Source organism: Centropristis striata, chromosome 16 (genome assembly GCF_030273125.1).
Source record: "Centropristis striata isolate RG_2023a ecotype Rhode Island chromosome 16, C.striata_1.0, whole genome shotgun sequence".
Lineage (NCBI taxonomy): Eukaryota > Metazoa > Chordata > Actinopteri > Perciformes > Serranidae > Centropristis > Centropristis striata.
The window spans coordinates 34,140,758-34,158,633 of NC_081532.1; the positions used below are offsets into that span (position 1 = coordinate 34,140,758).

A 17,876-nucleotide genomic window follows, 5' to 3' on the forward strand; every position below is an offset into this window, starting at 1 on the left:
TTACCAAATATAGTTCTTTGCCTGATAAAGGGTTAATAAGAAAATAAACTGTACATCAAAGTATCAAAAGTAAACAGTATATACAGTATATTAAAATGAAAAAAAACCTTTCTGAGAAGTCAAAAAGTGAGACGAGAACATTTATAAACCCTCTCTCTCTCTCTCTCTGAGCCAAGGGTTACTCCACTCACATCATAATTTCACCATAATTGGATAGCAACAGCTGAATGAGTGACGCAGCAGGTCACTCTACCTGAGCGGTAGCCATGGTTACCAGCAGAGCAGGAAATCAGCAGACCACACACACACACACACACACACACACACACACACACACACACCCACATACAGCGTGTCGGCTCTGTTAGCTCATGTCTTCTGAAGCTATTCACAAACAAACGGAAGCTCTCAGAGCGCAGTAGTGTAGCTCTATGATTATATATATATATATGCTACTGTAACACACACACACACACACACACACACACACACACACACACACACACACACACTTATGCGTGGGATAGAAAAACATTTTCCCACAGCCTTATTGAAAAAAAACAACCCTTTTCAAAGTAAGTAAAGTCCTTGGTATACAAAGAAGTGCAGATGCATCTCAATAAATTAGAATATCATAGAAAGTTTATTTATGTCAGTAATTCATTTCAAAAAGTGGAAATAACACATTATATAAATCCATTACACACAGAATGAAACATTTGATGTCTTAATTATTTAATTTCTTCTAATTCTATTGAGTGTGGCTTACATTTAATGAAGACCTAAAATTCAGTTTCTCAAAACATTTTTTAACATTACAAAAGACCAATTTTATAAAGTATGTTTAATATGGAAATATTGGCCTCTGAAAGGTATGTCATCTATATGACTCAATACTTGGTTGGGGCTATTCCACTTGAACTACTGGAAATGGACTTTTCCATGATATTCAAATTTTTTGAGATGCACCTGTACATTTATATTAACCCTTTATCAGGCAAAGAACTATGTTTGGTAACTTCAGGTAATATTTCGAGAAAAAAGTTGCAAATTTACTTGATTGAAGTAAAGTAGAAATAATTCAAGCTTCCCAGTTTGAACACAAAATATCTTGTATCTGTAGTATTTGTTTTTCCTCAGCCCCTCCCTACCCTCTATGTTTTTAACTTATTGTCCTAAAAATATTTTTAAAAACATATTAAAAAATAAAAATAAAGACAAATTGCCCTAATAGATAAAAAAAATAATGTGTAAAAACCTTTTAAAAAAAATTTTTAAATAAATAAATAAAAAAACACAACTTAAAAATATTTAAAAATATATAATAATAATTTAAGATCTAAAAACCTTTAAAAATAAATAAATAAATTCTTTGCCATCCTGTGAGAATCACAAATCCCTAAAAACTAAAAAAGAGTTGTTCTTTTTAGCTATGTGACGAGGAGTTTTATGGGTGATCCAAGAGGGATTTTAAAGAGAATTTCTCAACACATAAAGGAATACTTCATCCTCCAAATTACATTTATCTCTGAGATATAGTATAAAATGGAAATACTCAGGTACAAGTACAATAGTCTTGAAGTTTTACTTCAGTACTTGAGGAAACGTGACACATGAGCTGAAACTACCTAAAACAAACCGACAGTGTCCGGTCAGCGGACATTCTAAACAACATTTTAACATATAATTTGACTAAAACTGAAAGAAAACGTAACAAAAACATCAGGTAAAGTAAGAGCCCCTACCTCGGCCTCTGAGTCCAAACAGGATGTGTTGTTTGTTCAGGAAGCCGACTGGAAATACCAGAGACTCCACCTGCTGCAGGTGTTTGCTCACTGTTTGACTCACAGCTCCACCTGGATTCAAACCATCCTGCTGTTTGTTAATGTGACTTTCTACTTAATTAGTTTGATCCTTTTTTGGCCGTGCAGGAGAACACGGGTTGGCTGGGAAGTCGTTTGCTTAATAAGTTGTAAAACAGGATCAATGAGTGGGTTTTTCTTCTTTTTTATAGTTTTTGAGGAACCTTATCTACAATATACACTACCAGTCAAAAGTTTTAGAACACACCAATTTTTCCAGTTTTTTATTGAAATTCAAGCAGTTCAAGTCAAATGAACAGCTTGAAAGGGTACAAAGGTAAGTGGTGAACTGCCAGAGGTAAATAAAAAAAGGTAAGCTTAACCAAAACTGGAAAATAATGTACATTTCAGAATTATACAAGTAGGCCTTTTTCAGGGAACAAGAAATGGGTTAACAACTTAACTCTATGGAGTCTTGGGCTATTTTGTCCATTTTTGAATTCTTTTCATGTCTTTGTAAGTCATTTTGTGTCTTTTTAGTCATTTTGTGTCTTTTTTTGGTCATTTTGTGTCTTTTTTTAGTCCTTTAGTCCAACATAAAATGTGATTTTGAATCTTTTTTTTACTTTCAAAACACTATCATGCTCAATAAAGAATTTTAAATGTTGCAAATGTGCATTAATTTCAGAGTACACTGAGACATTAAACTGCATAATTTTCAATTAAATTCTGGAAAAGTTGGTGTGTTCTAAAACATTTGACCGGTAGTGTATGTATCGTAATAATCTTCCTAGTAACATAAACACATTTAAAAGAAAGTTATTTGCTAGATTTGAAGAAAAATGGTCTCAAGATTAAAAGCAAAACTACGAACATACATTCAAATCAAGCGACATTGAACCTAATATTAGCAAAATTATCAGAGTTAAAGGTCTTTAGCTGCACAGTTGAAAACAGGAATCCTCCCTCAGATTCAAAAACATCCAACAGGTTGTGTAAATTATGTAAATTAGGAGAAACTCAGAAAGAATTTTCTGCATTGTCCTTATTGTAATGCATTAAGAATAACCATATTCAATGAAATGTCTGTTAAAAGGTCGGATCAAGATTTTTTGCTGCACTGACATTTTATTTTATTTTGATGCTTTTAAGTTTGTTTGCTTTGTTTCTTAAGTTTGGACAAATATCAGAACGGTTTGTTTATTTAGTATAATGTGTAATTTATGTTGTTTATCTGGTTCCTGCTCTTTTTTTTCCTCTATGTTTTCTTAATTATGTTGTTTGACATAATTATTATTATTATTCTACTTATTTTTGGCGTTAATGTATTTTTATTTCCTCATTCAGATGATTTTGTCGTGTTGTTTTTCTGATACCTTATTTATCTTGATGTATGTTTTGATATTTTATGTTTATTCAGAACAAAAGCAAACATCACCCTGTTCAGATACTTGCTTCACAATGAAGATATTTGAAAACGACAATAAAATCAATTAATTAATCAGATTATTTATCTAATTTTAGAGGATTAAAACTGTGAAAATCTAAGTTTGATTAAAAAAAGCTACAGAACTGAGTTAAAATGACTCTCAGTCATAATTAAATGTGTGCAGGATTTTCCCTCTTCAGCCCACATGAGGAAGCTCTCACAGAAACACTACTGTCAGTGTCCAGTTCAACACTGAAGTGATCCTCCACTCGAGCTGTTTAAAGTATTAAAACTTAGCCTGACAATTTTAGGAAATGACGTTATCGAGAGTGGAAGCGAAGGTTGGAAGCAAGAAAATGGAGTATGAGGCCCCGTTTACAAGAGGACGCTCGCGGGTAAAAACGACTAAATATTTTATGGGAAGTGCCTTTCGTTTAGACGGTGACGGCGTTTTTGGGGCTTAAAAACGCAAAAATCTGAAACCACCCTCCAAAGTGGAAAAGTTAAATCCTCTCCTCCGTAGCGTGTCGTCTACACTGACAAGACACAAAACTCTGATCTGATCTGCTCACGTCACGTATGTGTTTACGTCACATACATGCTCCAGGACAGGAAATAAAGAAACGTGGGATTATTTCCATGGTGGGACCTTCAAGCTGCTCTGGCAGCTCTAATAAACTTACAGGAGTCTTTCCACCAAATGTCCAGGATATGTACAGATAGTATTAGTGAACAGAGAAGGATCTGGAATTACCTCCATCACATTCTGGATGCAGCAATTGGTGGGAGGAGCCAGACGGCTGTGAACGAGACCTGGGAGATCTAGTGATGGTGGAGAACTTTGTGGAAGGAGTAGCTGATGAAAATGTGTGGTGTGAAAACATCTGCATGCCCAAAGATGCTCTTATGGCTTTAAGTGATGCCGTCTGGCTGCATACAATCACATTTCACACACTTTTGCGTCACCGTATGCAGCAGATTTCCTCCCGAAAACGCTCGTCTAAACGAGGAATAAAAAGTGAAGACGCAACGCCACTTTTGCGTCTTCTGTCCAGACCGTCATCATGTAAACGTAGCCTAAAGCACGAAATGTTGCTCTCCAGGCGTAACGCATTGACCTTAAACCTTCACTTTCTTTACATGCATTTATTTACTTCTTAAACTGTCTTTTATAACGCCTAACCAGAAAGTTTTTTGCCCTAACATTCGAGAAGTAGTTTTGTGGCACCTTTTAACAAAACGTAACAACTTTGTTCTCAGTGAGCGACCATTGAATGAGCTGATAACAACCTTCTCAACCTGCCAGCAGGTGGAGCAGGACCCTACTCGCCCTCAGTGATGGAAAATTTTGAAGGTTAAAGTTATTTCACACTCCTGTCCATCAGCATATAAACCAGGCGGCAACCTCCAGGTCTGAGCAGGGAGGCAAACCAGGAAGTGCCTTCAGCTGCATTCTACAGAAAATTCCAGCAGGGGGCGCTGACGGCGGCTGCAGAAGCATTTGGATCCATTCATCTCAATACAAAATGAGAAAACTTCTCACTTGATTTATTACCTCAGAATTTTTTTTGAGGACAACACTTTGGTCTCAATTGCTAGTAAAAAATCTTCTTCAAGACAATTTGATGTTAATAGTTCTAATAATGGCCCCATTTAGAAGAAAATAGAAGATAAAGAATGGTATGTTTTGGGGCGGGGCTACCTTTGATTGACAGGTGGCTAACAAGACAAGCTGTCATCAGGAGAGAAGCAGAACAATGCGTATCCACGGCAACGTGTCAATAAAGTTAGATATATAAAGGACATTTACCAGTTTGGTCTCATAACTTTGACCCTTTCACTGTATTTTTTACTTAATGATGTTTTGTTGGAACGTTTTGTCCATTTAAAATGTCTTCTACAGCGTTTGGTTGGACTAACAGACACTCCAAGGAGTTGCTGTTCGTTTTTCCAGGTAAGTAACAAACTTTTTTTTTTTGCTAGCCAAAATAAACATTCCAGTTAATGCTCCATGCTTTTAATTATTACATACAAGAATCCTCAGTTACTTATTTATTATTATTACTTATTTATTTTCACCTTATTTTTTATTATTATTTTTTGATTTATACACTGTTTGTTAGTCACCCAATCATGTTCCTATTGGGCCATAAATATAAAATAAGAAAACATCCTAGGAGGCAGACTGTATGTCTTGCTCTTCATTTTTCATGATGCACAGTATTTCTATTGTATCGATAGTTTATATTTTCAATTGTGATGCGGATGTGATGTGATACTCCATGTAATTATAACATTGGTTCCTGTTCTAATGTGCCTTACCTCCTAATAAAAATATTGAGAAAAAAAAAAAAAAATGCTCCATGCTAACATGAATTAGCAGCAGCTTCTCTCAGTCATGTTGAGGTGTAGAGAGGCTGTAGTCAGTGATCAGATCCCTCTCCTCCTCCACAGTCCAAATATGGTCTGCTTCCTGTTTACATTACAATGTAATGCTGACGTCACGGTGACTATGTCCATTACTTATATACAGTCCATGATATTAATGAGGTATTGTATGGTTTTGTCTGGATCTCATGAAGCAAAACCCTGTTGTCCAGCTGCTAAGGTCTGTGTTAAGCTCTGTGCAATATTATGTCTTATCATAGAAATAAAAAAAATGAAAACGACGGATAATAATAGATTATGATGGAATTTTTATAAACCTGTCAATGGACAACGGATAAGTCTAACACAGCCTCTTCTTGCCCGACTTCAATCGTCTGATGACATTCGAAGCGGAGTCTTTCCTCACTTAATGTTACATCAGCAGGGAGATGAAAGGGAAACTTTGCCAACTTTTAACCAGTCTGGAGGTCTGCAGAAAGCCCCCCTGAATTAGACCTTAGCCACATTGTTTTGGAGAAGAAGGATACGTTTTTGTCCACTGATATCCAAAGTTATATCGCCTCCTACCTCTCTCCATATTTTATCATATTTACACTACTGGTCAAAAGTTTTAGAACACACCAACTTTTCCAGAATTTATTTGAAAATTATGCAGTTTAATGTCTCAGTGTACTCTGAAATTAATGCACATTTGCAACATTTAAAATTCTTTATTGAGCATGATAGTGTTTTGAAAGTAAAAAAAAGATTCAAAATCACATTTTATGTTGGACTAAAGGACTAAAAAAAGTCACAATATGACCAAAAAAAGACACCAAAATGACTAAAAAAGACACCAAAAGACAAAATGACTTAAAAAAGACACAAAATGACTTACAAAAGACACAAAATGACCAAAAAAGACACAAAATGACTTAAAAAAGACACAAAATGACCAAAAAAGACACAAAATGACTTACAAAGACATGAAAAGAATTCAAAAATGGACAAAATAGCCCAAGACTCCATAGAGTTAAGTTGTTAACCCATTTCTTGTTCCCTGAAAAAGGCCTACTTGTATAATTCTGAAATGTACATTATTTTTCAGTTTTGGTAAAGCTTACCTTTTTTTATTTACCTCTGGCAGTTCACCACTTACCTTTGGACCCTTTCAAGCTGTTCAATTGACTTGAACTGCTTGAATTTCAATAAAAAACTGGAAAAATTGGGGTTTTCTAAAACTTTTGACCGGTAGTGTATATAAACCATTACTTCCTCCACAGCTGGCCAATGTCATTTAATTTAATTTTCATAAAATAAATTAGTTCAAAGTGTGTAATCGAACATTAGAAACCATTTTAATTGGTTTTACAAGAGAAGAAAAACAAGAATTTTGATATTAAACACTCTGATGCAGATTTTTTTTGACGTATATTTAAGAGCCAAATGAAAAAGACAAAAGTGTGAAAATGTATTTTGCATTTCACTGGGACTTGAAGTAACCTTTGCTCTAAGTGTTGGCAGTGTTTGACAAGTGGGAGGAAAGAAAGAGAGAATACAAACTGTGCCCTTTTCTCGCTCTCTCTATTTTTTTTCTTCCTGTACTTTATTTTTTCTCTTTGCTGAATTTTTCTTCAAGGTTTTATAATGTTACTATTTTCATTGTGAGTGGCTGCAGAGCTTTGTGGCAGTATGTGGCTGACTCACTCTCTGCTCTTTCTCTTCATACATACACAGTTGCCCACAGAAACCACTGCACAAACACAAACTCACCCACGTCCCCTCGCTGTTACTGAAGAGTTTAATTGGAGTCATAATGCATTCAGGAGTCTCTCTCTCTCTCTCTCTCCTGCTGAGACGTGTCAGGTTATATAAAAGGTGACCTTGACTAGAAAACCACAGCGCTCACAGATTTCATTAAGGAATATTCTTTATTGTCTGTCTTTCTAAGAGAGACGTGACTGAATCGATGTGTCTATACTTTAAACTCACTTCCTTTTAAAACTATAGATTTATATATATTTGAATTTATGGTATTTCTCATAAATGCAGCTCTGCGAACTTTTGCACTCACCTCCTCCGTTTATTTTTACGTAAACGAGTAAACATGTCAGAGCAACCTTTGCGAGCCACCTACAGCTTTCCAAATAAGTAGAATTATTACATAAATCAATTCAGGTTCTGAATGAAAGTAAAGACCATCATGGCGTCACAAGTTAAAGTGCTGAAAGCAAAACTATACAATAGCTTATGTAGGCTGCCATGGTGTCATGTTCTGTGTAAACTTTGTGTGTGTGCCTTTAAGGGTAATTTATTTTTCTTGCCTAAGTCTTGATGTGATAGGTGGGTTAAGTCACATGATTTTGGGGCTTTGATCATGAAAGCTTTGATCTATACATTCCATGAGGTCATCTTATGGTTTTTAGTTTGCTTTATCATTTCGCTGTTGTGCCTTGGAAAAGGATCGCTTGTAAGTTATCTTCATGTTTTTAATAATTTCAATGTTTAGTTATTTGCATGTTGTCTCTGTTAATATATTGTATTATTTCTGTAATTTCAGTTTTACAATTATTTCAAGAGAAAGACCGCACTAAAGACCTGTGAACAGTATTCAAGTTTCTGTCCTTCTTTTGGAATGTGTTCGCTATCTGTCGATGTGTGTACAGACACACACACACTGAGGACAGAATAGTAAAAAAGCGACTGCACGGCAGGCACTACAGCATTACGGAAAGCAAGGTACTGTGCAAGATCAACACCTATAACGCAGAGGTCTCCTAATCCACCTCTTCTCATTCATCCTTTGGAGGAGCTCAATCTATGATGTCTCATGCTAGTGAAGCTAGACAGGAACAATCGCCCAGCAAAGATCATGGTGGTACGGAAAAGGACGCCACACTCAAAGCAAAATCACAATGTTCTACCCTATCCACCTCATCTAATTCTTCCTCAGCTAGCAGGGCAGCAGCCAGAGCCCGTGCTAAAGTCGAAGCTGCACGGGCAAGCGCTCCTTATGTTCAGCGAGAAGCTGAATTAAGATTAGCAGAGGCTCGTCTAGCCGCTGAGTTGAAGGTGGAAGAGGCCCGTCTAGCTGCAGAGGTGAAGGTCAAAGAGGCACGCATAATGGCTGAGTTATCAACTTTAAAACATGAGAAGGAGGTAGCTATAGCTTTGGCAGAAGCTGAAGTTCTTGAAGCAGCAGCAGTGGTTGAAGACAGAGACGGCAGTGGGAGTCACCGCGATTCAGTTCACTTTGCCATGCAGCGCACGCGTGACTATGTCGAACAGCACTCCAAGCTACATCTTAGTGTTACAGAGCCTCCAGAACTTAAACCATATACACCATCCTTGTTGTCACCTGTCAAAAAGGAGCACATCCCTGGGGATATCAGTAGTGTTTCTCAAGTCTTACCTAAAAGTGATGTTCCTAAAGCAAAGCAGCCCGAGAGGACAACGCCTGTGGTTCGTCAATGCACCATGACGGACAACGACAACCACATGGCACAGCAACCCGAAAGGCTAACGCCAGCAGTGCATCACCAGTCCCCTGCTAACCCTCCCTTGGCACAGCCAGACACTCCGTCTTTCAATAGGGCCACATTACAGCCGCATGTTGACGACAGGACTGGTATGAGTGATATCACCAGGTACCTAGTGCGTCGTGAGCTTGTGAACTCTGGCCTCATCAAGTTCAACGACCGCCCTGAAAGCTACTGGGCGTGGAAGTCCTCGTTCCAAAATGCCATAGGGGGACTTAACTTGAGCGCAAGTGAAGAACTCGACCTTTTAACAAAATGGTTAGGAAACCAATCTTCAGAACACATCATAAGGATTCGTTCTGTGTATGTTGCTAACCCTGTCGTAGGCTTAAGGATGGCTTGGGATCGCTTAGAGGAGTGTTATGGCTCCCCTGAAGTAATCGAGAGAGCTCTTTTTGAAAGGATAGAGAACTTTCCTAAAATCAGTCCCAAGGACGCTTTAAAGCTCAGGGAGCTGGGAGACCTGTTAAGAGAGTTAGAGTCTGCCAAATCTGAGGGCTACTTACCTGGTCTCTCATACCTGGACACCGCCAGGGGGGTCAACCCAATCGTTGAAAAGTTGCCACACAATCTGCAAGAGAGGTGGTTAGCTCACGGTTCTCAGTACAAGGAACAATGTAATGTCTCTTTTCCTCCATTTGCTTTCTTCACAGACTTCATATGTAATGAAGCACGCAGAAGGAACGACCCTAGCTTCACACTCTCAGCCGTCCCGACAGTTTCGTCAATCAGTTCCTACAGATCCTCCACAGGTCCACCAAAGACAGAACGAGTGGAAAGGAGAACAGGATACATGAAAGGTCATGTGTCTGCTCACAAGACTGAAGTTGCATCGCAACGCTCAACTTCTCGGTCAGACAGTTTGAGCAGCAAGCTGAGTGACATCGATAGACAATGCCCCATCCATAAAAAACCCCATCCTCTAAAAAAGTGTAGAGGTTTTCGAAGCAAGCCGATTGAAGAGCGTAAGGCTTTTCTTAGAGAGAATGGCATCTGCTTTAGGTGTTGCTCTTCTACTGCTCACTTCGCAAAGAACTGTGAAGTGGCCTTAAAGTGCAAAGAATGTGAGAGCGACAGCCATATTGCTGCACTACACCCTGGACCTGCTCCATGGGACATCAGAGACCCCTCCTTAGTGCATGGCGGGGAGGGAGAAGGAGAGGCACCTCAGTCAGCAGTCACATCCAGGTGCACAGAAGTTTGCGACAGAGGTAAGGAACCTAGATCTTGTTCTAAGATCTGTCTAGTGAAAGTCTATCCCAAGGCACATCAAGACAAAGTCATTAAGATTTATGCCATAATGGACGATCAAAGTAACAAGTCATTAGCCAGGTCTGAATTCTTCAACCTCTTCCAAATTAAAGGGTTGGACTCACCATACACACTGCGCACGTGTGCAGGTACTACTGAAACGTCAGGCAGAAGAGCTACAGGGTTTATGATGGAGTCATTGGATGGAATGACAAAGGTGATGCTTCCCACGCTCATAGAGTGTAATCACATGCCAGATGATCGGTCGGAGATCCCGACACCTGCAGCTGCGCAGCACCATGCTCATCTAAAGTCCATAGCCCATAAGATCCCACATCTAGATCCAGAGGCTCAGATATTACTCCTTCTAGGACGTGACATCCTTCAGGTTCATAAGGTCAGAGAGCATCGCAATGGACCTCCAAATGCCCCCTACGCTCAGAGACTGGACCTTGGCTGGGTTGTCGTTGGCAACGTATGCTTGGGCTCAACCCACAAACCAGAAGCTGTCACTGCCTTCCGGACCAACGTGCTTGAAAACGGGCGTCCATCTCTCCTTTCTCCATGCCCCAAGCACCTTAAAGTAAAGGAAAAGTTTGGCACCACAGTTCTTGATGACTGCAGCCTTGGCAGCTCAATCTTTGAAAGGACCAAGGATGATGATAAAGTGGGTCTCTCCATCGAAGACAAGCTTTTCTTGGAGCTCATGGATAAAGAGATGTTTATGGACAACACCAACAGTTGGGTGGCACCGCTTCCATTTCGATCCCCTCGGCAGCGGCTCCCAAACAACCGAGAGCAGGCTCTCCGTCGGCTTACTTCTCTTCAACGCACTCTAGAGAGAAAGCCTCTGATGAAAACTCACTTTCTGGGCTTCATGCAGAAGATCTTTGATCGCGACCAGGCAGAGCTTGCTCCACCATTGTCAGAGGAAAAAGAGCGATGGTATTTACCCATCTTTGGTGTATACCACCCTCGTAAGCCAACTCAAATCAGAGTTGTCTTTGATTCAAGTGCCCAGCACCGTGGTGTCTCATTGAACGACGTGCTACTTACCGGCCCGGATTTGAACAATAGTTTACTCGGAGTCTTGCTGCGTTTCCGAAAGGAGCCAGTGGCTGTGATTGCGGACATTGAGCAGATGTTTCACAGCTTCATTGTCAGAGAAGATCATCGAGACTTTCTTCGGTTCCTCTGGTTCAAGGACAACAAACCCAGCAATGATATTGTCGAGTACAGGATGAAAGTCCATGTCTTCGGCAACAGCCCATCTCCGGCAGTAGCCATCTACGGTCTTCGTCATGCGGCACAACATGGAGCAAATGAATACGGCTTGGTTGCCAAACACTTCGTTGAGCGCAACTTCTATGTTGATGACGGCCTTAAGTCCCTACCATCAGCTGCTGAGGCTATCGACCTACTCAAAAGAACACAAGAGATGCTTGCCTCCTCAAACTTGAGGCTCCACAAGATAGCGTCAAACAACTCTGGAGTCTTGGAGGCCTTTCTTCCAGAAGACCATGCAAAGGGTCTTCAGAATCTGGACTTTGATGACAGCTCAGACTTCATCCAACGTAGCTTAGGGCTCAGCTGGGATCTCAAACATGACCTCTTCACTTTCAGAGTGGCAGCTACAGAGAAACCTTTCACCCGTAGAGGTGTTCTAGCCATTGTGAACAGTCTCTTCGACCCTCTTGGACTCGTCGCACCGATCATCATTCAAGGGAAGTTCCTACTGCGTGAACTTACCAGTGGCGAGGTCCTCGACTGGGATAGTCCTCTTCCAGAAGAAAAGGAAGCCGAATGGAGAGTGTGGAAAAACTCCTTACAAAGTCTGAGTGACTTCAAGATTCCAAGAGCTTACACTCCTACTACCCTTACCACAGCCCGCAGAAAGGAACTCCACATTTTCTCAGACGCCTCGGTGAAAGCTATTGCCGCAGTAGCTTACCTGAAGGTGATCGACAGTGTTGGAGAGTGTCACATAGGGTTTGTCCTGGGGAAAGCAAAACTAGCTCCCGCAGCTGCCCACACTATTCCGAGGTTGGAGCTGGGTGCAGCTGTATTAGCAGTGGAAATGGCGGAGTTAGTGGAGAGTGAGTTGGACATCAGTGTAGATACATTGCAGTTCTACACAGACAGCAAAGTTGTCTTAGGATACATATATAACCAGACCAGACGGTTTTATGTGTATGTTTCCAACAGAGTACAGCGAATCAGGAAGTCTACCAAACCTGAGCAGTGGCATTACATCTGCACCACTCAGAATCCGGCAGATCTCGCCACGCGATCTGTACCTGCAGCCGAGCTTGTCAACACAACATGGCTCACTGGACCTCCTTTCTTATCTCTACCGGAAGGAGTGTCCACTTCAGAACAGGAGTCATACGACCTTATCGCTCCAGATCTTGATACTGAGGTGCGTGCTCATGCTACCATGCTCTCTGTTCCTCCAACTAATCTGGGATGTCATCACTTTGAACGGTTCTCATCCTGGAGGTCTTTGGTGCGAGCCATAGCATTCCTGACACACATTACTCAGTCTCAACGGAGCGCTGTTAAGGCTAAGCATGAGGACTGTAGTGGCTGGCATCGATGCAAAAGGCCTCACACAGCAGAAGACCTGCTCAAAGCAGAAGCTCTCATCATCAGATGTGTACAAAATGAGACCTACAGAAAAGAGCTCTCTTGCCTGACTGCTGGGAAAAACATCTCAAAAGACAGCCCTCTGAGAAAGCTAAACCCCAGTGTGGACAAGGATGGCCTTCTAAGAATAGGAGGCAGGCTCAATAGGTCGGCACTTGACGCAAGAGAAAAAATGCCTCTTGTCATCCCAGGTCGCTGCCATGTCGCAACGCTACTTGTGAGGCATTACCACGAAAACGTCAGACACCAAGGTCGTGTATTTACAGAAGGGTCTGTCCGCACAGCAGGGTACTGGATCGTCGGGGCCAAGAAATGTATCAACAGTATCCTTCACAAGTGCGTTATATGTAACAAGCTTCGTGGGAGAACTGGTGAGCAGAAGATGGCAGATTTGCCGCCTGATCGCTTAAGTACAGAGCCGCCTTTCACCTACGTGGGACTTGACGTGTTCGGCCCTTGGGCAATCACCACAAGACGAACCCGCGGAGGTCAAGCTAACAGCAAAAGGTGGGCTGTACTTTTTACGTGCATGAGCACACGTGCTGTGCACATTGAGTTGATCGAGGCAATGGACACTTCAAGTTTCATTAACGCCTTGCGTCGCTTCTTTGCTCTTCGAGGACCTGCTAAGCAAATCCGCTCCGACTGCGGAACAAACTTTACAGGTGCCTGCAAGGAATTGCACATACTCCTCACAGATCCTGAAGAGCCCAATGTCAGGAAGTACTTGGGTGAAGAAGGCTGCACTTGGGTTTTCAATCCTCCCCATTCCTCCCATATGGGGGGAGTTTGGGAGCGAATGATTGGCATCTCCAGAAGGATACTGAATTCCATGCTCATGCAAAGCAGCTCTTCACGCCTCACCCATGAGGTGTTGTCAACTTTGATGGCAGAGGTCACAGCGATCATTAATGCCAGGCCGCTTGTGCCTATCTCTTCAGACCCAGATTCACCTTTTCTTTTGACTCCTGCTTCGCTACTGACATAGAAGGTGTGTACTTACCCTCCTCCTCCGGGAACCTTCGACAGCAAAGACCTCCACCGCCAGCAGTGGAGACAGGTCCAGCATCTGGCCAATACTTTTTGGAATAGATGGAGACGCGAGTACTTACCAACACTTCAAAGCCGTAGTAAGTGGCAGGATGTGCGTCCCAATCTGAAAAAAGGTCACTTGGTCCTGCTTAAAGATAGCCAGGTGAAGCGGAATGAATGGCCAATGGCTCTGGTCACGAAGACATTCCCTGACCAAGATGGAAAGGTCAGGAAGATCGAACTCAAGGTCACAAGATCTGGGTCAGCAAAGACTTTCTTGAGACCCGTCTCTGAGACGATTCTTCTCAAGAGTGTGGAAGACACAGAGTGAATTTAGTTCTCCCCGTTATTCAGCCATGTTCAAGTTATTCATATAGTGGTATTTAAACAATTCCAGGCGAGGAGTGTCATGTTCTGTGTAAACTTTGTGTGTGTGCCTTTAAGGGTAATTTATTTTTCTTGCCTAAGTCTTGATGTGATAGGTGGGTTAAGTCACATGATTTTGGGGCTTTGATCATGAAAGCTTTGATCTATACATTCCATGAGGTCATCTTATGGTTTTTAGTTTGCTTTATCATTTCGCTGTTGTGCCTTGGAAAAGGATCGCTTGTAAGTTATCTTCATGTTTTTAATAATTTCAATGTTTAGTTATTTGCATGTTGTCTCTGTTAATATATTGTATTATTTCTGTAATTTCAGTTTTACAATTATTTCAAGAGAAAGACCGCACTAAAGACCTGTGAACAGTATTCAAGTTTCTGTCCTTCTTTTGGAATGTGTTCGCTATCTGTCGATGTGTGTACAGACACACACACACTGAGGACAGAATACATGGTCTGGGATCGAACCACCAACCTTCTGATCAGTACGTGACCACTCTACCAACTGATCCTCAGATTATATATAAATACCTACTGCCCTAAAGGGACATACCTCATGATGACCCTACTACTGCTAAGTACCAAGGTTATTATAGTTAATGAAAACTAACGAAATAACGAAAACTAGAATTGAAAAAACATTTTCGTTAACTGAAATTAAAATAAAAACTAGAGTTTTTAAAAAAAACGATAACTAACTGAAACTGTATTGTGTGGTTACAAAACTAACTAAAACTAACTAAAATTATAGTGAAAATGTCCTTAGTTTTCGTTTTTGTCAACTTTTTTCATTCATAATTCAGTGTTTCTATTTGAACATGCAACACGTGAATATGTTTACTGAGACTGGGATGTTTACACTCAAAACAAAATTCAAAACACCCAGAACTGTAAGAGTTAATAACCTTATTGGGGCTGAGATGATAAATCAAAGGAAATAAAGGCAAACTTTATTATGACCTCTTTGAATCTGGCACCCAACGCATAGGCCATTACAAAAAAACTAAAACTAACACTAAACTAATAAAAACTAAACTAAAACTAAGCATTTTCAAAAAATAAAAACTAAACTAAAACTAGAGAACTCACTCTAAAAACTAACTAAAACTAACTGAATTTGAAAACAAAAATTCACAACGAAATTAAAACTAAAACTAATGAAAAACTATTATAACCTTACTAAGTACACACCAGAATGTAAGAGAAGAAATATGTGATTTCGAATTTTGGGTGAACTGTCCCTTTAATTATGTGGAAGTCCTGGTCAACGTAAACAAACGTCACTCACCGAGCCCTTGGCGGATTCCCTGTCGTCCCTTCTTCCGGCGGCCATGTTGCTCCAGACAGGGCATCCCACCGACGCGAGAGAAACACAGCTTCTTGTTGATGAAGAGGAAGAGGACGGCCAATGCCACGATGAAGACGCCCACCGCCGACAGGAAGCCGATGGCCTCTGGGGGGACTGGCAGGAGGAGGGAGAGGGAGAGGGGACACACAATGACACACTGATCAGACCACACAAACAGACAGTCTGGAAACATTCACACACACACACACACACACACACACAGTACGCATGGTACATGTGATACACACAGACAGAACGAGTGATACTTTAGTATTTGAGTGACCCTCAGTGCCTTGCTCAAGAGCAAAATAATAAATATAACAGCAACTGTGCAGCTGCTTGTGCCTTGTTCAAGAGCACTTGGGTGGTCTGATCAAACATTAAAAAAATTTTTAAAAATACAAAATTGTGCTTTGCTATTTATTTACTCTTGTGGATTACGTGCATCATTAAAAAAAATATATACTTTTTGTATTATTTAATTATTTCTCATTGAGGTGAGATTTTTTTATAAGCCTTTTGTTTTTTTTCTTTTAATCTCACCTGCATATTATTAATAATAATTATTATATTTATTGTTTGCCAAGATACACATTAACAGGGGAGAACAACACAAACACACAAAAGCTTGTTTTGAGCAGTTTTTACATACATGTCCAAACTTTTTACTTCACTTTTCATGGAAGGGGTTTCATGAAAAGTAGACCAGGTACAAAAATAAAACTAAAGCTAAAACTGTATGATGTTATTGTAACATCATATTTTGGACGTGGATGTCATGGCTAAGAAGAACTGGTGATAAAACATAATAGTAGTATGTAGAAACAGAGGTCCTAAAAACAGTTTAAGAACAATACATCAGTCAGAAACAGAGAGAAACTGATGGAGATCTAGTCAGCTGTATAAAAGTGCTGAGTCGTGGTTGAGAGAACTAGTGATAAAACATAATAGTAGTATGTAGAAACAGAGGTCCTTAAAACAGTTTAAGAACAATACATCAGTCAGAAACAGAGAGAAACTGATGGAGATCTAGTCAGCTGTATAAAAGTGCTGAGTCGTGGTTGAGAGAACTAGTGATAAAACATAATAGAAGTATGTAGAGACAGAGGTCCCAAAAACAGCTTAAGAGAAATACACCAGTAAGAAATTGAGATCAGTGAGCTGCCTAAAAGTGCAGAGTCATGGATAAGGAGGACTGGTGAAACATTGTTATGCAAACATACGCAAACTTCTGGTGGAAGTGAAAAAGTCCAGATGAGTAAAAGATAAGACATAAAGAAAGAGGAAAAAGAGTGAGAAAAAAGCGAGTGGAATGGTAAGAGAGAAGGGAGACAAATAAATGTAAATGGCACATATAGAGAGGTTGAATTAAAAAACAAATTAAGGAGAGGAGAGAGGCAAAAAAACAAAAAAACAGACAGAAAAGAGTGATGTTGATCAAGTTGCAGTGAGTGAAAACAAGACAGAAACCAAAACAGAGAGTAAATGAGTAAGAGCAGGAAGCTGATGTGAAGATGAGGTGATCGAAGGCGTACTACTCTGCTCTCATTGAGGTGGCCGAGACTCAATACAGATGAATAGAAATGCATAACGGGGGGTCGCCGTCTCCTGTTTCCACAGCAACGTCTCAGAGAGCAGAGAACTGAATCAATGGGAGCAAACGGAGACGAGTGCACATCCTGCTGAGCACCGACGCCAAAAAAAGGATTCAGCAGCGTGGGTGTGTGTGTGTGTGTGTGTGTACTATTGTGTTTTATTTATTTCATACACCACCTTTTGTTTGTTTTTTTTCACTCTTCACATGTCGCTCTGTGATTTCTAGGAATCTAACCGCCCACGCCGTACAGATGCACCTTATAAATCTGCACAGAAAACATGCACTCAGAAGTGTGTGTGTGTGTGTGTGTGTGTTTGGTGGCAAAATAATGAGCCACAAAAGCAGCTGGTTGTCGGCTTGATGATGCTGTCTTTGCTTAAAGTTGGGGTCTGCATTTTCCTCAAAAAAGCCAGAATTGAAAAATTCAACCCTCCTCCTGCAGCTCTTCCCTCTCTGTTCCAAGCCCCTCTTCACACACTAACAGC

General features: G+C 40.4%; 1 protein-coding gene across 3 annotated transcripts in view; it reads right to left on the reverse strand.

Moving 5' to 3' along the window:
- Window positions 1-17,876, reverse strand: part of syt16 (synaptotagmin XVI) — a 60,376-nt gene that overhangs the window by 19,549 nt on the left and 22,951 nt on the right. For 2 of the 3 annotated variants that reach the window (XM_059353777.1, XM_059353779.1), the window contains exon 2: window positions 15,735-15,908. In XM_059353777.1, coding sequence (XP_059209760.1) covers window positions 15,735-15,908 — 174 coding nt within the window. Of the gene's footprint in view, window positions 1-15,734; window positions 15,978-17,876 lie in introns of all 3 variants that reach the window. The other variant, XM_059353778.1, reaches the window with a different exon arrangement.